The following is a 21651-nucleotide window of genomic DNA, read 5'->3' on the forward strand; positions in this document are numbered from 1 at the left end:
ACCCTCAGGGGGTACAAGTCTGGATTGGCTGAAGAACCTGTGAATGCTCCCATTGATGGGAGAGACCCACTCCCCTGTTGTCCTCCAATAAAAATGTGTAAATCGCCGGGCGTTGGTGGCGCACGCCTTTAATCCCAGCACTCGGGAGGCAGAGGCAGGCGGATCTCTGTGAGTTCGAGGCCAGCCTGGGCTACCAAGTGAGCTCCAGGAAAGGCGCAAAGCTACACAGAGAAACCCTGTCTCGAAAAACCAAAAAAAAAAAAAAAAAAAAAAAAAAATGTGTAAATCAACTCCCCCAAGAAGATATGGATCTTTAGAGCAGTGAATAGGCCAATACCAAAGGGAAGATTTTAACATTCTCTAAAGTAGGGCACATAGCTTAGAGCTACTCATCAGGGTTCCTGGAGGGCTTCTTGGAGCCCAAAGAGTGACTCCACCCCCACAGCCCTGACAATAATTCTGTTCTCCCCTCCTTGACTTGGCACAAGCTTGTTACTTTCATAGCTTTCCAGTCCAGTGCCCTTCACCAGGAGGGAGAACTTTCAGGACAAAGTCCTCTCATGACACATAAAGGCAGACCAACCCAGCTCCCACTTCCTCCGTGCCCTCTTGCCCATTTTTACTCTCCCTCCCGGACCTGAAACCCAAATACCTACCTCACTTCCACCCTGCTGAGTCTCCAGCCTCACAAAAAGCAGTGCAATTTAGGCAAGCTGGCCCCATCTCTCCAAGTATACACAGTCGAAATAGAAATGTTTTCATTGGTTTATAGGTTCCAAAATGCCTTCTACACATCCATCCTATGACCTTGCTGGACTTGAATATGCCCAGGCTATAAGTGCCTTCATCCACCAGTGGAGCGCTGGGATCATCAAGAGCCACTTTTATATTAAGGGAGTGTCGAGGGTTGAAGAAAAGACTAAGGAGATGGGCAGAAGGGGCTGCTTCAGAAACTCTGGAACAGATGTTTCCCCAGCCCCACCAGTAAAAGGACGAGACAGACACACAGCCCGGAAGAGGTGGTCCCTATTTAGCCCAAAGTCCAGAGCAAGCAAAGGCAAATCCACTTTCAGCCCAAATGACGTTGTTAGATTTCATCTCCACCCAGGTCACCGCTGCCTAGCTGTGCCAAGTGCCTCTTCCTGGTTTCCATGTGGCAGCAGCAAGTGGGGAGGTAGACGCAGTCTTATTTCAGATTGCAGTAGAGATACATGGATACAATCATGGCAGCCAGCTGGTGGGGAGGAACAGGGAGACACGAAAGGCCATGATTGAGATCAAGGATTGGCTTCCTGCCCACCCTGAATAGCCTCCACGAAGCATTGCTTTCTCGATGGTAGAGGACATGCTTGGCATCCATAGGTCTCTGGGTTCAGTCCTCAGCTCCAGAATGAAAACACAAGAAATCTTCTCCTCTAGAGAAGTCTCAGAGATGGGCTAATCTGTACTGATACCCAGGTCCAGTCTCTTCACTGACTTACCTCCAGGGCCGCAATTCCAACTGCCACACCACCCACAGTGATCGCATTGGTTCTGATGTCATGCAGAAGCTGTTTGAAACAACCCTTGGGGGAGGGGAGAAAGTGTTTATAGCTGACAGTGCCCTTCCTCTGACCCATTTACTACTACTGTAAGGCCATTAAAACAATCCCAGCCAAGCCAGGCAGTGATGGTACACGCCTTTAATCCCAGCACTCAGGAGGCAGAGGCAGGTGGATCTCTGTGAGTTCAAGACCAGCCTGGTCTACAGAGTGAGTTCCAGGATAGCCAGGGACACCCAGAGAAACCCTGTCTTGAAAAATAAAAAAAGGAACCCCACCATTCTACGTCAGCCCATACCTGTACTGGTTCATTTCTGGCCTTATCCTCAGTGCACGGTCCCTCGGTGCTATTGCTAGGCTTGCCACAGCAGTAAGAAGGAAAGACCTTATTCTCTTCGACGAAACGTGAGCCGTTAAAATCTGTATAGTTATTGAAACCACAGCACTTCAACTGCAGACAAAGTAGGGTGGGTGATTGATGAAGTAGGGTGGGTGATTGATTGGGCCGTGTTTGTTTTTGTTTTTCCTCTCCACTCCCAAATCCTCCCAGCCCACCTTACCCCGTCCATGGTAGAGTTCCACACTTGGGTGAATTCAGTCTGGGAACCGTAGTCTTTCTTGATGGCAGGCACCACCAGCAACGTCAGGAACTGTTCTGCCTGGATGGGTCGGGCCAGCGTTAAGAGACTGGCAGGGGAAGTAGCCATTCACAGGTCACCACCCACTTCTGGGGGGCTTTGGTCAGTTTTCCTCCTTGCCCCGTCCCTGTGCCTCACCATTGTGGTATACACCAAAGCAACCACAGCCGCTGCGAGCTCGGCGATGAAGATGATGAGGAGGATGACAAAGAACTGGGTGGGGGACAAGGAAGCACACTTTAGGGAGACCGCCTTCCTTGCCCTACCCGCTCCCATCAAAGAGGCAGGGGCTCCCCACGGTGAGGCTCCCGGAATGCAGGGTAAGCTTTTGGGCTTCCCCAGGGGCTGGTGTCGGGGATGAAGGGACCCTCGGTTGTGGTTTGGGGAGCTGGGTCTGACACACCATCATGAGCGCACACTTGCTCTCCGAGTGAGCACCGTAGCAGCCCAGGAAACCAAGGATAAAGAGGACAGCACCGGCCGCGATGAGGAAGTAGCCCACGTTGACGAACTGCATGGCACTTGATGACAGTGGCCCAAAGATCTTCAGGAAGGACGGCCCGTCCACGGACACCCAGATCCCCACAGCCAACAGGGCTGCACCGCACAGCTGGGGACAGAAGTCAGTCTTTGAAACGGTGCTAGTCACGGTTCCCTTTCTCACCATCAAGTCTGGAAACTTTCCCTTGACCAGGGATTCTAGCTACCTATTGTGTGTGGAGGGAAACATCAACTAGTACCAGAAAGATGGGAACTGGGACACATAAATTCACCAGTCTGTTCACCTGGGAAGATAAAAATGAGATGGGGGGTTCTAGAAATATCCACAGGCTGGGAGGAGGCCTAAAACTTTCTTTTTTCTGTAGTCAGGGTCCTGCCACATAGGTAGGAACGAAAACAGGTCTAGTCACTCATTCTTGGGCTGTGGGTGCCTACAATAACTCTGTTCTCTGATACATGGAAGCAGGCGGGTGGTAGTGTGGAGCTGGCTCAACAGTCACTATAGTAACAGCAGGGTGAGGCTTCCACCTGCTTGAAACCTTGAAAGGGGCAGAGGTTGAGAGGTTCATCTACCCAAAGGCCCTATTTGATTTCTCTTCAGGGTGGAATCAGCTGCCAGACTCCTTTTCCACCTAGACCACTGCCTGACAAGTAAAAACTGAGGAAACAGAGGTTGAACCCAACTACGGCTTCTCTTCAAGACACTGATTTAACCTCAGGGTTCAGAGGTGATGATCTCGAGGCTCTGAGGGGGTTCAATGGAGGCCCTGGTCCCACAGGTCCTAGAAAACTCTTTGCTGACCCAAGGGCTTCGGTGGATCAGCACTGGACACTGACTTGTGCCCAGCTCCCACTGTCCAGCTAAGGAACTGAGTCTGGGGCGGGGGTAAAGAGATGTATAGTGTGGTTGTATCCCAGGATGTTTGCTTAAGGACAAGAGAGCTGGGCTCCTAGCCTACAGGGTCAAATTTCAAGGAGTCTGGCCTTCCTACCTTGTTCTGTCCAGTATGGCAAGGCCTGGGCAACAGAGGACAGAAACCAAACTGGATTTGCCTTTAACCCTATCAGTCCAGAGTCCCGGCTCTCCCAATTGTTGAAATCTTCGTACTTCCTTCAGTTATATGAATGAAACTAATTCAAGGCAGCCAAAGGAAGTCCAAGGCACAGACCACATTGGAGTCGAAGAGACTATCTACCCTCCGCCCCATTTCTCTCTTCTTTCTTCCTTCCTTCCTTCCTCTTTTCTTTTTTTCTTTTTAGTTTTTTGAGACAGGGTTTCTCTGCAGCCCTGGCTGTCCTAGAACTCGCTCTGTAGACCAGGCTGGACTTGAACTCATAGAGATCCTCCTGCCTCTGCCTTCCGAGGGCTGAGATTAAAGGTGTGCGCCACCACCGCCCGGCTCCTTTGCCCACTTTCTTTAAGCTGGTGCACACTTCGTGCTTCTACTTTCTCCCCTCTCGCTCATTCTTCTCTGGTGGCCCTGACCACTGTTTTCTTGTCCTTCCTTCCTACTGCCCCATGCCTCCTTCACAGTGGCTATTTTCCTGCTCATCTCTAATACTTCCAGTTTCCAAAACTCACTTTTTTTGAGATCAGGGTTTCTAAAATATTCACGGAGGTTGGGGAGGGGGTGGAAGATAGACTTTCCCTTGTTGTTGCCAGGGTTCCACCCACCCTTTAGCTCCATTGGCTGCTAGCAGGCGTGTGGCTTTCAAATATCCCTGCACCTCCACTGAGCACACAGGAGCCTGGGGGATGACCCTTCCTTCTCCCCGCGTTGCTCAAGCTATTTCTAAGACTTCTTCTACTTCTGTTCTACCACCCCTCTGCAAGGAACCCCTTCGTTTACTGTGTTCTTTCTTCTGTCTCTATCTCCAGGGCTTGGGCCTCATGGCTCAGCTTCTCAAACAAGCCCTATATAATCTGTTCCTGGTTTTCTAAACAATATCAAATTTCATTACCTCTGGGCCTTCCTACGCACTTTACAGCCCTCACCCCCACCCCACCCAATGCAAATGTCCAGCTTCGGCTACTTCCTCCAGGAAGTATTTTCCTACTAGGCTAGATTCAACCCTCCGGGGACTCCCTTAGCCTTGGTGGTAAATCTGAAAGTACCACTTTGCAATTATCAGTGTATATAGCAATTATCAGCCTGTTTGACAATTATCAGCCTGTTTGGTTTACTGGTCCCGAGATCCTCAAGGGCGGTTAAGTGGCCCTGCTTGCTTTCTACCCTTGCACGTAGCATAGAGTGTTAGTCAGTGAATATGCTTTCCTTTTTGTTTGTGGCCTCCCGCAGGCTAAGCAAACGCTGTACCACTGAGCAACAATCCCAGTCCCTTCAATGTCAGCCTAGTCAATGAATGTTTATTGAATACATAAGGGTTGCCAGAGTCAACTCTAAGAGGCACGAGCCCGCTCTGCTTTCAACGTCTCCATTCATGGTAGTCACTTTTGTACTATAAACTTAAGCAGACCCTCTTTCCCCTCTGAACCTTGAAGGCCTGTAGAAAAGGGGGAATCACTCCTGCTAGCCTATCCCGACCTACACTGATCCTTCCTGGAAGGGAGGTGAGAGCCTGAAGCATCTCCATCCCTAACCTTCCCATCTTCACCCAAACTCCCATGTGGCAGCCAGGCTCTTAGTGGGGCTAGGAATCAGCATTTGGGAAGACCCTCACTTCCTATTCATTAAGGAGAACTTGTAGGGCAGAGTCTGGGTACATAGTCTCCTATTCCCCAGCTTGGGCTATGTTCAGATTGTGACTTGCTTTTTTAGGGAACCCCCAAAAGCCCACAATCGCCATACTTACAAAGATGATTAGATTGAAGAGGAACATCATGACCTTAAGGAACTTGAAGCACTGCATGGTGGGTCCTGGGAAACAGACATGTACAAATTGGGACCTTCTGTCCCACCTGCCCTGGGCTGGCCCTGCTTTTTGGACCCTGGCATACCAGAGTCTAACATCCTGTGATTTCTCACTAATTTCTGACCCTGTGTCTGGACTCTGATATCTCAGAACTTTTCCCAGTTCCCATTCTGACTTTCCCAGTTCCCTGCCCACCTCTACTACCCAGATACTGTTATCAGAACTTAATACCCTGATCCTAACATCCCCAGATTCTCACACAGGTATTACAAGCCCGACTCCCACACTGTAGGACTCTCAATTCCCTTTTTGGATACCTGCCTTTCCTGGTCTTCTTCATAGACCAGCCTTAGACTCTTTCGGTACCTTCCCCTGGCTTTTTCCAGCACCCCAAACCTGTTTCCAGACTGGTCCATTCACAGGTTAATCTCTGCCCTGGGCCATCACCTGCTCAGGGCTCTTGGTAATAGGTTCTGAAGAGGATCTGCTGCGCTCCTGAAGAAACAGAACCGCTCCAGGAAGCTGCCACTTGGTGTACTGGCAGAAAGATGATGGATTGCCCAGTCCTCACACAGCACTGCCCATCTACAGGTGAGGCAGGTGCTTTAAAAGCCTCCTGCTGCCCGCCCGCCCGCCCCCGCCCGCCGCCGCCCGCCGCCCGCCGCCTTCTGGCTCCACCCATGGTTGATCAACCTCCTTTGCCCCTGCTGCCCTCTACTGCCTGGAGACAGGTTCCCAACACCCAAAGCAACAAGTAAATCTCCACCTGGAAATGTCACCTATATGTCATCTATCTCTCCTCGTCTCAGGAAAGGGGTTGAGGAAGCAGCAGAGTCAGGAAAGCAGTACCTTTCCAGAACTTCTGTGTGCTCTGCTCACAGCAGTGTAATATGATCCTTCCCTCGAATCTGTGTGTTCACTGGCACCCACATCTGCTCAGGTTGCCATCCCTATGTTTACACACAAAACTCACATATATAATAACATGGACTGATACTTCTGAATGTGCAAACACACACACACACAAGTACATGCACACACTCGTGAACACACGTACACGCACATTTATTGGTGCACACACATGCATATGCACACACTGATACACATATGCACATAAATAAACACGCTCTCTCTCTCTCTCTCTCTCTCACACACACACACACACACACACACACACACACACCACACACTTTCAAGGAAATGGTCACAGTCTGGCAACCTCTGTTCTTTCCTCAGAACAGGAAATGGTTCTTTGTCCTCTTCCTTCCATAAAAACCTCAAGTTCCCCATCCTTCTCCCCCTTCATCTGTTTTTTTTTTTTTTTTAATATCCTTTTGCTTGCATATTTCTGATATGTGAGCCTGGTTCTCTTAGAGGTCAGTGGAGGACATCAAATCCCCTGGAACTGCAGTTATAGGAGGCTTTGAACCACCCTGTGGGTGCTGGAAATCCAACTAGGGTCCTTTGCAACCTCTGAACCTCTAAGTCATCTCTTCAGCCCCCTCCCTTTATCTTTTTGCCCCTCATCTTTTTCTCTTCTGTCTCCCCCTCTCCATGTTCTGGACCTCTGTGCACACCCCTGGCCATTCTGCCAGCAGGTGGCACTGTGTGCCTACAAAGGAGACAGTCCCATGCCAAGGTTCTGGAACCCTTTCTTTCTGGGGCTCCCTTTCTGATTTCCCATGCCACTAGTTCTCAGTGAGAGTGTCTTCACAGGTTCTTGCTCTCCAGTTATTCAGATATTATAGTTATTCAGGTGCTCAGATTCTGGTTCTGTCATTTCTTAGCTATCTGACCATGGGACCTGGGAACTTTTTTTTTGTTTTGTTTTTTGTTTTTTGTTTTTCAAGACAGGGTTTCTCTGCGTAGCTTTGCGCCTTTCCTGGAGCTCACTTGGTAGCCGAGGCTGGCCTCGAACTCACAGAGATCCTCCTGGCTCTGCCTCCAGAGTGCTGGGATTAAAGGCGTGGGCCACCACCGCCCGGCTGGGACCTGGGAACTTTTTACTTTTTATTTTATTTTATTTTATTTTGAGACAGGGTTTCTCTGTATAGTTTTGGTCCTGCCTTTCCTGGAACTCACTCTGTAGCACAGGTTGGCCTCAAACTCAGAGAGATCCTCCTGCCTCTGCCTCCCAAGTGCTGGGATTAAAGATGTGAGTCACTTACACTGACAATGTATTTATTTATTTTTGATTTATTTATTTATTTATTTATTTATTTATTTATTTATTTATTTTGAGACAGGATTTCTCTGCACTGATTAGCTGTCATGGAAATGGTCCTATAGACCAGGATGGCTTTGAACTCAGAAACCTGTGTGCTTTTGCCTCCAGAGTGCTGGTGTGAGCTACCAAGTCTGGCTTTACTTATTTTGAGAAGAGGTCTCACTCTATAGAGCAGACTGGCCTCATACTTGAGGCAATCCTCCGGCCTCAGCCTTTGAAGTTGCTAGGATTGCAGGCATGATCCACCACACCCAGCTAACTTGAATTCTTGTTCCTCCTGACTCAGCCTCCTTAGTACTAGGGTTATAGGCAGACCCACCCCATCCTGCTATTTGGCCATTTCTGAGATTTGTTTTTTAGTCTTTGTTTCCTAGTCTGTGTAAGAGAATAGTTATGGGGTTTTAGAATGCGTCTTTCTCCCTGCTCTGTGGCGCAGAGCAATGAGCACAAGAGGTCAGAACAGAGAGCACTGCTGGAGGGATTGTGGGATGGATTTAGGTGAGGGACGGTGGTGGTGGTGGGTGGTGGTGGTGGTGGTGGTGGTGGTGGTGGTAAAGTGTGTGTGTGTGTGTGTGTGTGTGTGTGTGTGTGTGTGTGTTCACATGCGTGATGCCTACAAAGGCCAGAAGAAAACAGTCTGAGGTTCCCTGGAGCTGGAGTTATAGTTGGATCTACCCAATGTGGGTGCTGGGAACTAAAGGGTCTTCTGCAAAAGTAGTAAGCATTCTTGACTGCTAAGTCATCTCTGCAGCCTGGAAGTGGATTTTTTATGCTTGTGAGGAAAGGGGCAGTCGTAGAGACAGAGAGAAGGGGATAATAACATTGTAGATAATAAACTTGTATTACCAGCTACTCTGGAGGTTGAAGCAAGAGGATCATTTGATCCTACAAGTTTAAAATCCTTCTGGGCAAAAGATAGTGAGATCTCATCTCAAAATTTAAACAAATGGACTGAGCTTGGTGGGTCATGCCTGTTATTTCAGCACTCAGGAGGCAAAGGCATGTGGATTTCTCTGAGTTCCAGGCCAGCCAGAACTATACCAGACTATATTAATAAAACATGGCTTTAATGTGCAACGTGTTTTGTTTTGTTTTTCTGCACAACAATCCTATGAAATAGACTTTCTTTTTTGTTTGTTTATTCTAGGTTGGTTTGGGTTTTTTTGTTGTATGTCCCAAGTAGTCCAGCCTGGCCACTGACTCTGTAAAGCTAAGGGTGAACTTGAACTCCTGATCCTCTTGGCCTCTACCTCCCACACACATTTTAGACTTTCTTTTTAATCCCTATTTTAAATATGGGGAAAAACAGAAGCCCAGAAATCTTAAGTACTTGTTAGGATCACATAACTTGTGAGAGAGAGAGAGCCAAAACTCTCCCTGTCAGCCTATCTTAAACATTGATGGAGTCTCTAAGGAGGCAGGTAGGACTTCCATATAGAGCCAGGGAGGAGGCTTTGGCCCAGAGCATGAGTAAGGGCAGAGGGCTCAGAAGTACAGAGGCTAAAAGTTAAGGAGAACAAAGCGGTGGACGGTGAGGCCCCACAATCTGGGACCTGAAGTTCCTGAAGGACTGAAGGTACAAGAGGTGATAGAGGGGAGAGAGTCTGGTTAAAGTGGGGAGAACGGGGCAAATTCAAAGTTCCTCACCTTAGCGCAGGCAGGGTAGACACTAACTTTCCTGTCTGCTTCCTACAAGAACCGGTGAAGCCAGGGTTAGCATCTCTTACCCCCTTTTCCATGGGACTTTCTTTTTCATCTCAGGAAAAACTCTGGGAGTTCACATTCTTCCATGTCCCTGGTTGTTATCGAATATCCTGAATAAACAAATAAATGAGCATAGAATAGCAAAGGTGAATGCTCTGGGCTTTGGATCTTGGCAGTTATTGGATTTGAACCCCTGACTGCCTCTACATTCTATGACTACACCTCACTCAGGTGGTTTCCTTATATAGTCAGTCTTCACTATTCAGAGTCCATATCTGTGAATTCACCTAGTCACACATTCATCTGTAACTACAAGACCAATTCTTGTGTCACTTTCGCAATGATTTAGAGGAAAAAGGTTCTGAGTGCCTAACACACATTTCCAGCTCAGGTGTGTTAAACAGGAGGACTCTCTGCCCTCAGAAATATATTCCAGCTCTTACAAGCCAATGTTTGCCCAGCAGTCTAATTACTACCAATAATTTTTATTCAACTGTTTTAGTTTGTTTTTTTTGTTTGTTGTTGTTGATGATGATTATGTTATTAATAGTGTTGCTGGCCCAAGTAGGCCCAGTGGTGCTGAAGAACTATAATCTAGTGTTCCCAAGCCCAAGAAAGTTGTGATATGCTTTAGAGGATATGTATGTGTTAGATACTCGGCCTCCTTTTTTTGTTTTTGTTTTTTGAAACAGAGCTTCTCTGTGTAGCCCTAACTGTAGACCAGACTGGTCTCCCACTCAGAGATCTGCCAGCCTCTGCCTTCCAGGATTAAAGGTGTGTACCCACCATACGCAGCTTTGTTAGCTGACCTTGATTCAGACAGTCATGCAGCTGCAGTACTTAAGTCAATGTTTATGATGACTTTGTAAACCTCCAACTAATGGGAAGATTGAGAATCAACTTCTACAAATAAGATTAACAATAGAATCTCCTCATAGGGCTGTGGTGGGATTCAATGAAATCATGTTGGTGAAGTACTAAGCTTAGTGTCTGGTACACAGTAGGTGCTCAATAAATACTGTTAGTATTGTTAATGTGGATGAACAAAAATAACCAAGTGATTCCCCTCCCCACCCCACCCCACACACCAGAGTTCATTTCCCCAAAGGACCAAGCTGTGCTTGTCTGCTCTCGGGCTAGACTCCATGAGGAGGATTGTGAGGAAGTCTGATCTCTGTCTGGGTGGAGGCTGGGCCAAACCTGTAACAAAGAGTACCACCCTTAGGTGGGCTCCTTATGTCATAGAGATCTCAGTTGTCCTGGCCAGCAGAACCCCTCAGAAGCTCTTTGCAGCCATGGGGCCCCCTCAGCTTGTCCGTGCCCCTCGGCCTCGGGGCATGAGTTCTCCCTACCCCAGGCCAGGTACAGGTGGGCCCCGGAGCCGGTGTCTCAGAATGTTCAAGTGTAGCCGGAGGACATACCGGCAGAAACCCCGAGCCCCAGCTGCCACCAACCTTGCCACTGTGACCACAAACATCAGTGACACCAACAATACTACCACCAGTGTGTGGATCCTCTCACCACAAGGTCAGTGGGGGAGTGTGGGCTGGGGATCTTCGACTCGAGGTGGGAGTTTGAAAAGTCAAAGTATTCCCCTGTACTGCTTATGTGCTCTAAGGGACAGTCTGGGGAATTCCCTCCCAAGGGTATGGCGGGGTCTTGAGGGCACAGATCACCAAATGCTGAGAGCCTTAATGAAAAATGGCAAGACTGCAGTGATGGGCTTGAGGGCGAGGGGCGAGCTGTGGGGTTTTCACACATGCCTATTTTCTTGGTGTGTGTGCATGTACACATGCATACATGTGTGTATGCATGCAGTGTAGGCCAAAGGACAACCTTGGATGTCATGCACCTTTTCTGGAGACAGGGCCTCTCACCAGCCTGGAATTTGTCAAGTAGGCTAGGCCGGCTGACCATCCGACAGGACACATCCATGTGTGTCTCTGCCTCCCCAGTGCTGGGATTATCAGCATGTACCACCACTCGAAAGCCTTTTTACCTGGGTTCTGGGATCGACCTCAGGAGCTAATAGGACTAGGACTTCACTGAGTTATCTCCTCTAGCCTCCACAAATACTTTTTTTTTTTTTTTTAATCTTCCTTCTCTTTTCTCTCTCCAGTTCTCAGACACCTCTGTCAACCTGGGGGCTTTCTAATCCTCTAGAAATGCCCAGAAGCTTGTCTTGCACTGGACCTGCTCCTCCAGAGGGCTGTCACAGTGAACAACAAATACAATCATTCTGCTTAAGCTGTCTTACCCCATTCTGAAGTGTCCCCACTCTGCAGGGCATGAGGATAGGGTCGGGGCTGGATACTCTTAGGGGTGAACTTTAGGGACAGCACACGTGAACCACAGTTAGACAGCGGAAGGACAGGACAAGGTCAGCCAGACAAACCCATCTTTGTTCTCAGCATTTTGATCTGCCCTGTGAGGTAAGGGGCTCTCCTGCCTTACACTCCCATGGGCACAAGGCATCTTGGAAAGAACAAGCAGGCACAGATAAGAGAGAGACCGGATGACAGACAGACAGAACCCCACAAGTGCTCTAGTATGAGGTACCCTGGGTGCTGGTCAGTATGTACGTGTGGCTGCTCCTGGGTGTGACGGGAGAATGCGCGCATTAAGGCACATGTGACTAGATATGCCTTTTGTGACCGAATGTGCTTCTGCTCTCAGCCCAGAGAGCCAAGGAGTGCTTGTGAGGGCCGAGGCAAACCAAAGCAGCATCAGCTCAACTGAAAATGAAGGTCAGGAGGGGGAGGGGGCAGCCTGCAGGAGGGAGGGGCGCAGAATGGTTAGTGTAGGAGGAGGACATGTCACCTTCAGCCCCCAGCCATCCTCTGAGGTCAGCGTTTTCCAGGACTGCCAGCTGAGCTGGGGCACTGGGGGTGGGGCAAGACTGAGTTTGAGCCCAGGAACAGGGGAGGGCGTTGCGCTCTGTCTGGCCTGGGGATTTTCCATTTGGATTTCTGAGTGCGTGCCCATGTGTCATAGGGTTTAACTAGGTTTCCGTGGGTTGTGTTTCTGTGGGGTTGTGTCTCGTGGTAGAAACATCGCGAGTGTCTTTGTCTCTAATGAGTTGATTTGCACATGGGCCAGTGTGAGGACTGGGGGGTGGGAGCAATCCCTAAGACCTTTGGTGGCCTATCCTCTGGGGTTTAAGAAGCCTGGCTAACATCATTTTCCTCTCCCAAGAGGAAAATGAGTTAAGTACATCTACTATAAGCCTGCTAGAGCATGAGATCCTGTGGGGAGGGCTAGGGCAGATAATTCACAGTTACACTGGATCCAGAGAGTGCTGGGCTCCGAGGTATGGAAATAAGCTGCTGGACTTTAATTGCACCTGGAAGGTGGCTGGACCAGTGTCCGAGGCCCATAAAGAATCTGTACATCCAACTACATGACATAGTCCACTAACAAATGTAGACATGTAAATCTAAGTGGATTCACATGTATACAACATAATTAGCAAATGCATGTATTCAGGCACATGCTATGAACAGAGATCAGCACTAACAAGAATGCAACAGATACCCACCCACCCCTTGCAGGAGGCATGCCCATACACAGACACAAACATACATACACCCACACACAAGAACATAAGCATATAAACATAGACTCATGCAATCGGACTCATGCAAACTCAGGCACACACAGGTAGACACACTCACCAGACTTCCCTGCCCTTGCAGCCCTGAGGCCCAAATGCCTCCCCCCAGTGTCACTGTGTGCAGGGCAAGCGTTCATGCCTTTGCTTATGTCCCTGTGTATCCGTGTCTTTGAATGTGTGTATGTGTTTCTATGTATGTGTATGGGGGGGGGTGATAAGCAGAGGGAACTCGATGACATCATCTCTTCCAGCTATTTTTAGCTCCATCTGCAATGACTTCTCCTCCATTACCCCTCCTCCTCCAGGTTCCCAATTCTCCTCCCCCTCCGGGCTCTCAGAGGAAGCCACAGCCAGAGGTACCCACTCCTTCACTTTAGATGGCGCCCCTGGATGATTGGGTGCAACTCACTCTCTTTCACCCCACCAGAGTTCTTTGGTGGCTGAGAACACAGGGATGATTCCCAGACTAAAGGAGGGGGCTTGAGCTGTGGGGCAACGGCAGCAGGGGCCTGGGTTTAGGTGAAGGGCCCTGGCTGATCTGCAACTCCTCAGGTGCCTCTGCCTCTCGATCTGCAGCTCTGACTCAGTAGTGCTTGCAGGGAGGTGGCTAGTTCTGGAGATGAGACAGGTGAAGACAAGGAGAGGTCTTCCTCAACGGGAGCCAGAACACTGGGAACCTGGAAGCTTTAAGGATGGTGTCTGTCTCTTTCTTCTCTTCCATCTCCCATCGGCTAGATAACATAAGGAATCCAGAGGGAGCGCACACACACACACACACACACACACACACACACACACACACCCCTTACCTTGCACCCTTCATTCCAGCAGTTCTACCTAGACAGTCCCACAAACAGCGCTTCCTCCTCACACCCTAGCTGTGCTCCCAACCCCACACCAACCCACCAAAGCAAACGAGGGGCCCTCTCGCTATTCACATCGACTTTTCGACCCCTCCCCCTGAGTTGCTCTGTGGGAAGGCCGCTGTTCTCCATCTGGAGACGGGAAGACTGAACCAGAGACGGGTAGCACCGGCCCACACCGTATGGTGCTGGGGGAAGCAGGCCAGGGGAGATGGCAAGCAGGTAGAGGAGGAAGTGGTGGCACCCTAGGACAGCTGGCACAGGTGCCGAGCGCACAGCCCAGGCAGGGAATCAGGTGAGGGGGAGGAGAACGGCAGCCTGAGGGGTCCATGCCAGGAGGAGGGCTTCCTGCTTTAGCCAGCCTTGGGCAGCCACCGGAAAATCGGGTTTGGCAGCTTCAGTCCTGTGCTGTGCTGGACTGTTCTGCCGGAAGGGCTGGAGGAGGGGGTCCAGATTGCTCCTGGGAGGTGGCCTGGGGCACGTCATCCTCGTCAGAAACAATGAAGTCCAGGGACCATTTTGAGTCCTTTGGAATGTAGGAAGAATAGTCCTGGACTGGAAACACCTGCGAGTGTTTTACTCTAAACCCTAGTGTGATGCTGTATTCGTCCTGGTTCCCTTCTTTCTTGGTCAGAGAGCCCTCCAAGAAGGCGCTTTTTGAGATGGGTTCCGTAAGTTTTTCTGAGAGTCTGACTCAGGCAGGGGGACGAACAGTCATAGGATAGGGTCTGGCTGAACCAGACAATCCCCGGGGCACGAGGCTGGAGTCCTCTTGTCACCAGCGGGTCAATCACCGGAAGCCCAGATCTAGGCCCACAATACAATACTGGTCACCCCACCCTTACCAGTGCCCTTACCCACACCCCCACTTCCGGCCTCTGTTCCTTCCTCCTCTCTGGGGAAGGCTACCGAGCTCCCTAAGGAATCTCTGTGTTCCCTTCCCTGGCTCCTTGCCCTGGCTTACCCCTCCCTCCCTGTCACCCATTCAGCAGCACACCAGCCTCCCGCTAAATTCTCTTCCACTGGACTCTGGGGCAGGCCAGAGAGGAAGGACTGTGAAGGAGATTGCTTCTCCTCAGGGTCTGGACATTAAAGGGCTTGAGGGAGATGGGGTGGGTGAACTCAGCTGGGGTTTAGTGTTGGATTGCCCTGTGACCCCAGGAAGAATGGCAATCCTTCTCTTCCCCTAGCCATCTCCTTCTGCCTTTAGTGGAACCCACAGAAGGAATCCTGGGGTTGAGACGCAACTTATAGAACATAAACACAAAAACCCAGGCCAAGTGGGCACTGCTTGTTACCATGTCAACCACAAAATTCATTAAACACACACACACACACACACACACACACAAAGTCATGAAATTCTGGATTCATAGAGTCCACAGTCAAAGGATCTTTGATGCTTTTAGAGTTTTACTCTAAAATTTTGGAAGCTGAGGAATCTAGAATGATGGCATCTACTGAATCCTAGACTGACCACACACACACACACACACACACACACACACACACACACACGTTAGAATGTGCTTAAATTAGATGTCTGAGATGTCAGTGAAGTCCCTCATTCAGGTGGATGCCTAAGCCAGATTTTCTGCTGCAGATGACAGAGCAGTTCATGCATGTGCTCAGTGGGAGAGGCAGACAGCCTGGGGTCCATGAGGTTAGACTGACATAATAACCCTGCCATACTGGACAGACGCAGACTCTGTCCATGAAGACGCGTTCCCGCGCACAGGGGAGAGGAGTTGCAGGTGGAGACAGAGTGGAACTATAAAAACAATGAAACAGCCTAAAGAAAGAATCATGGTCAGGTGTGGTGGTACACGGCTGTGCCAGGGCTTAGGAGACTTGGGGGGGAAATCACTTGAATTCATGAGTCTGACACCAGCCTGAGCAACATAGCAAGACTCTCATCTCAAAAAGGAAAAAGGAAAAAGGAGTGGGGGTATCAACAAGAAGCTTAACATACCAGCTCAGCCCTAGCATCTCCAGCTTCTTCATGATTGGGGTTAACCACAGCCAGACATTTCTGAAGGTTAGCAGGGTGCAGTGGATCAGGATTTCAAGGCCAGCCTCAGCTATATAGTGAATGTGAGGATAGTCTGGGCTATGAGAGACCCTGTCTCAAGAAAACAAAGCAAGCCTGGTGTGGTGGCACACTCCTCCAATCCTAGCACTCCAGAGGCAGAGTTTGATGCCAGCCTGGTCTATGTAACAAGTTCTAAGCCCGCCAGAGCTACATAGTGAGACCCTGTCTCAAAGTAAGACAAATCCACCAAAAACAGAATAAAGAACATTTTGGAAGTGTACTGGGGACTCCTTACTACACTTTAGATGAACAGCCCATGTCAGACTATTTTCTTTGGAAAGATACTAAACAAAACATACTTCAAGCTTTTCTTAGGGTCTCTGGGAGAAACAGACTATTCCAAGATGCTGATCCTTGATTTACATCAATGTCACATGTACCCCAGGTACTGGGGTTCAGAGTCCCCACAGTAAGGTCCTGAGAGAGAATCTTGTTAAGCGCATCTGAGATGATGCTTAGAGGAGCTGTGCATTAAAGAAGGAGGGAGTCAACCTGAGGTTTGGAATGTACACAGCTCAAGTAGTTCAATGTTTGACCCTCTGAACCACAAAAAATAATAAAATAAATTGATGTTAAACAAGAAAGAGACTTTTATTTGTTTGGTTTTTGTTGTTGTTTGTTTGTTTTGTTTTGTTTTTCGAGACAGGGTTTCTCTATGTAACAGCCCTGGCTGTCTTGGAACTCTGTAGACCAGACTTGCTTCAAACTCAGAGATCCACCTGCCTCTGCCTCTTGAGTGCTGGGATTAAAGGCATGTGCCACCACCAATCGGCTTGTCTTGAGGGAAAGTTGTATGGGGACCCTTGCAGAGCTCTGGGGCTGGTTATTGGTTAATAATATACATATTTACCTAGTGTTTCTGGGAAGCTACTACAAACTCAAGAATCCAGAAGGAGCAGTTCCAAAAACAGGCAGATGCCAGGCCTTGCTGGGCATGGGAAATGGGGCAATGTCACCTGAAGGGCCTCGTGGGCTGCTTGTCTGTGGATTCAGCTCAATATCTCTACTCTGACCTCTTCTCACACTTCCATTTCACACTCTGCCCTTGGATACCTGTCAGTCTACGTACTTACTCATGCTGTGTGACCTTTGGCAAAGCCTGTCACTTCTCTGAACCTCAAACCTTCTTTGTGCTTTTTGAAGTCTATTTGGGTCCTTAGAGCATCATCTTATTATTATTAGTAGTAGTAGTTTTTTTTATGATGGGGTCTCACTATGTAACCCTAGCTGTCCCAAAACTCACTATGTAGACCAGGCTGGCCTCGAACTCGCAGAGGTCTGTCTGCCTGTCTCTGCCTCCCAAGTGCTGGGATTAAAGGCATGCATTACCATGCCCAGCTGCATTAATATTATTTATTCCTGGTTTTGTTTAGAGAAATTCTGCCTCAGATATCTCTGCACCTAGTTTTGAAAGAATACATTAAGCAGCTTCCTGGAAGAATGAAGGCAAACAGCAATAGAAATAATGCTTACGTTTGACATTCTTGCATTGATGTGTGTTTTCCTGAAATCTTATAAAATGTCCACAACTGTCACTCTGGTGTTTGGTTTGGTTTGGTTCTACAGAGTGAACCCAGAGTCTCTTGAACATGCTAAGTATGCACTTTACAGGGAGCCACCCCTCCCCCCGGAGTCCTCATTGCCCTGTTAATAGATTAATGGGCTGAAGCTCAAGGAGAGTAAATAGCATGTCTAAGATTACCTGCCTAGGGTGTAACAGAACTGGAATTGCAAGTCAGATTCTATCTGAATCTGAGGACCTTGGCTTCAGATTAGCATTAATTCCATGCGGCTTCAGTAGGTAATGAGAGCCCATGGATGGGAGTCTCGGAGCAGTGGCCCAAGTGTCCAGCTTGAAAGGGGCAGAGTGTCATTCTGAGTATGTGATAGGTACTCAGGTCCTTGTGTTGGGGGAGGGGGATGAACTGTTTATTGGAGATGGCTGGAGACTGGAATAGAAAACATGGTGGCCCTGAGCTTGTCCTCTGGTGTTCATACGACAGTGTGAGTGTGTCGAAAGGAAAGGCGACTGACTGTAAATGAGGCTTTGAGGCTTTCTTCGCAGGTCTGGTTCTCAGTAGCCTGGGGCAGTGGGACTTTCCCACTGGGGTCATATCTTGTTGGATTGATGCTACATCTGCCATTTGGAGGTTCCTGGTAACCTTGCACAATTGCCTTATTAGCTAATTCCAAAGAGGTGGGAGGATTTCAGATATACTCCTGATACCTGCCCAAAGTTTGGGTCATCCAAAGAGGCTGAGAGATCAAAGAAATCACTAGTTATACAGGGTTGGGGCTGGAGGCAGCCCTGGGGATCATCTCATCCAGATCTGTCTAAGAGTGAGGGAGGAAAGGTCACACACAGTTATCTCCATCACCTACCAGGCACTCCACTGGGATGGATTCTGGTCCTGATCCTGGTCTTTATTTTTTTCTTTTTCTTTGAGACAAGGTCTCACTCACTATGTAGTCATGGCTGGACTGGAATTTGCTAGAGCCCAGGTTGGTCTTGAATGCAAATCCTCCCACTTTACTCTTCTAAGTGCTAGGATTACAAGCCACCAGCCCAGTGCAGAGGGTGTTTTAGGATAGGCTTACAGAATTGGCAAAAGTTTAGCTGATGCAGCATGGGAAAGGCCTTTTCTAAGAAACAGCATGAGTAGAGTGGAATTCTGAGACAGGCATGAAGAGAGCCCAGGCTAAGACTTAGAGTCTGCACTGTCTGTGTTATGAGCACAGATGTAGCCACTAAGACACGGGCACCCTCAGGATGTGAGGGCTCTAGAGGTAGCTGCTGGGGGACCTGAGAAGACCGCACAGCTAAATGATTCTTAATTGTGTATGTAGAGAGTGCTGGACTAACACACACACACACACACACACACACACACACACACACACACACACACACACACACTTCTCCTATCTCTCCTCCCCTGTCTCAAAAGAGGTGGCTAGCGACCACCACAAGCCACGTTTAAGGTCAGTGGGCACACCTCTGCCTTCCAGCAGCTCCTCCAGCCCTGGGGTTGGGGAGGTATGGAGGCACCCTCAACTTTGGAGCTTTGTGAGATCCGTGAGCCCTCCCCTTGTTGCAGTGATGCAAATCCGTTCCGGATTTATTAAAGGCATTCTTTCCGTGAAGCAGGCGAATAGGCGCCAGTGCCTGGCTGGGAGTGCTTCTCCCTGCCCCGACCTAAGGGCGGCAAGGGCTGAGATGGGCGTTCCCTCCCGGTTAGGAATCCTGCCGCTCCAGCCAGGAGTTTGGGGATAGGATAGAAGGTGGGAATTCCTTGGCAGGATAATGTGGGGGCGCTGGGCCGGGAGAAAAAAACTAGTGGTCCTCGGACTCAGAGCCAAATAGGAGTGGCAGGCACAGTGAGCAAGCAGGACACTGGTCTAGAGGTCTGTGGCAGGTTTTGATAGGGAAAATTTGAAAGTTGAGGGTTCGTGAGCAAATTTAGGGTTGATGGGGTGGAAGATTCTGGAATCCTCAGACTACTGAGGGGCTACCCTAAACACAGGTTTGGCTACCAAGAACTAATTCGACCAATTCCTAGTCTTGAGGACTTCCTCATCTCTCACAGGGTATACCTGCTGGGAGCAGGAAGAAGGGAATGCGTGGAGCTCCAATTTCAGGAAACAGAGGTGTCAGAACTGTGTAACAGTCGGTGAAGAGTACTTATATGTAGAGGCATGGAGACTCCTGTACTGTTGACAGCATGCGCGACCGAGCTTTGTAACCAAGGACAGATCAGGTGATCAGTGGCGTCCACCTGTACTCACAGCTGCTCTGGAGGCTGAGACTGAGGACAGATTATTTGAGTCCAGGAGTTTAAGGGCCAGCTTGGGCAACATAGTCTTTTGCAAGCAGAGACGGGAAAAGAAAGTCAGGACTGGAGAGATGGCTCAGCAGTTAGGAGCACTGGCTGCTCTTCCAGAGGCACCAGGTTCAACTCCCAGCACCCACATGGCAGCTCACAATCACCTGTAACTCCAGTTGCAGGAGGGCCAGTGCCCTCTTCTGACCTTTGTCTGGTACACAGACATCCATACAAGCAAACCACTCATACACAGAAAATAAAGCAGTAAGAGTTCTTTTATTAACAAAAATTTAAATTTATTAAATTAACAAAAAACTTAAATTTGCTAAATTAACAAAAATTAAATCAACTTGGCTTTCGGCTCTGCTCTAGTCACTGTTTAGCCTTAGGCAAAGTTTTTCAACTTTGACAAACCTTGTATTTTTTTTTTTAATAAAATAAAAATAATAGGAATAGGGAGGCACAAGGTTTGTTGTGAGGGAGAAAGGAGTTTAAGAACAGTATTTGGCTGAGTGGTGGTGGTGGCATATGCCTTTAATCCCAGAAGAGGCAGGTGATCTTCGTGAGTTTGAGGCCAGCCTGGTCTACAGAGCGAGTTCCAGGACAGCCAGGACCTCACAGAGAAACCCTGCCTGGGGGTGGGGGGAAAGTGAGGGGTGAAAATAAATGGATAGATCTGAGAGACGGGAGTGTTGAGATGGGTGTCAGATCTTCGTGATGGACTGAACAGAAAACTGGAAGACACAAGTGAAGAGAATATGTGTTAGTCAGCTTTCTCTTCCTGTGACAATATCCAAGGCCATAAACTCAAAAGGAGGAAAGATTTGGTTCACAGTTTTGACGGTTTCAGTTTGTGGTACTTGGTCCTGTTGCTTTGTATTTATGGTGGTTCAGTGTATCATGGAGGGCTGTTTACCTAAAGGCTGCCAGAAGCACGTGAAAGAAATTCAGGGGTCGAGGTCCTGATACGCCTTTAAAAGCATGCCTCCAGTAATGGTACAGTCCCATCCTTCCTAATAGTGCCACAGGCTGGGGACCAAGCCTTCAACACATGGACCTTGGGGGACCTTCAAGATCCAAACTAGAGAAGTGTGAGACTGTTGTACTTATTTCCAGCTTGGGGCTTCCATGGTACTGTTTTCCGAGATAGGGAATAGGAAGAGTAACACATTTGCTGGGAAGCTGAATTAGGTTTTGAACATGTGTATGGCCATACAGTGGACAGATCCTTAATAATCAGGGTCTTTTAATCCTAGCTGGCAATTACTGTATCCAGAGATGGGATGGAGTGTCATTAGCTATCGCTGATTGGCTGTTTCCTGGCTGATTGGAAGCTTGTGGCTGAAAGGGGATGCTGTCTGTGGTGGAGGTTGATATCACCATGGGGCAGGGCCAGATAGGTGTGTCTCCGTGTATGGCTTTGGAGTGCCAGACTTTTCTTTGGCTGTGGTCTTATTACATTAGCTTAGGGATTGGGTTGTCAGGAGAGGGTGACAATACTCCATGCCACCTTATAGCTGCCAAAACTGAGGGAGACTTAAGTACACAGCTGAGATGTGGACGAAGGTCTGTGTATAATGTACTCTCACAGTATTAGCTGGCATTTGCTCTAAGAAGACAGGGAAAGCACCAGGACCAAGGTTCCTAGGTAGAGCTGTGTAGTTTGGAGGGTTGGCGAAGACCAGAGAAGGAAACAGAGGAAGCTTCCTGGAGGTGATGCCATTTGTATAACCCTAGAAGCATAATCTCATTCTTGGACTCCTGGCCAGCAGCA

The 21651-nt window shown here is 48.8% G+C and overlaps 2 protein-coding genes across 5 annotated transcripts; one reads left to right on the top strand and one right to left on the bottom strand.

Annotated features, from left to right (window-relative positions):
* Nucleotides 1-747: 747 nt before the first annotated feature.
* On the bottom strand, nucleotides 748-13925 carry Tspan1 (tetraspanin 1). Of its 4 annotated transcripts, none has more exons than XM_037202844.1 (9): nucleotides 13908-13925; nucleotides 9509-9595; nucleotides 5495-5559; nucleotides 2583-2789; nucleotides 2318-2392; nucleotides 2102-2200; nucleotides 1840-1992; nucleotides 1482-1565; nucleotides 748-1234 (listed from the first exon to the last, which is right to left on the bottom strand). In XM_037202844.1, exons 3-9 carry the CDS (start codon nucleotides 5549-5551, stop codon nucleotides 1187-1189), a joined length of 723 nt encoding a protein of 240 aa, XP_037058739.1. In that variant the 5' UTR covers nucleotides 5552-5559; nucleotides 9509-9595; nucleotides 13908-13925; the 3' UTR covers nucleotides 748-1186. The 4 variants fall into 4 exon arrangements, with proteins under 4 accessions (XP_037058739.1, XP_037058738.1, XP_037058737.1 ...); XM_037202843.1 differs by lacking the exon at nucleotides 13908-13925 and adding an exon at nucleotides 13160-13250; XM_037202842.1 differs by lacking the exons at nucleotides 9509-9595; nucleotides 13908-13925 and adding an exon at nucleotides 6002-6161.
* On the top strand, nucleotides 10737-11741 carry P3r3urf (PIK3R3 upstream reading frame). The gene is made up of 2 exons (XM_028889509.2): nucleotides 10737-11012; nucleotides 11605-11741. Exons 1-2 carry the CDS (start codon nucleotides 10781-10783, stop codon nucleotides 11646-11648), a joined length of 276 nt encoding a protein of 91 aa, XP_028745342.1. The 5' UTR covers nucleotides 10737-10780; the 3' UTR covers nucleotides 11649-11741.
* Nucleotides 13926-21651: the final 7726 nt, after the last annotated feature.

Source organism: Peromyscus leucopus, chromosome 2 (assembly GCF_004664715.2).
Source record: "Peromyscus leucopus breed LL Stock chromosome 2, UCI_PerLeu_2.1, whole genome shotgun sequence".
In the NCBI taxonomy this organism is placed as follows: Eukaryota; Metazoa; Chordata; class Mammalia; order Rodentia; family Cricetidae; genus Peromyscus; species Peromyscus leucopus.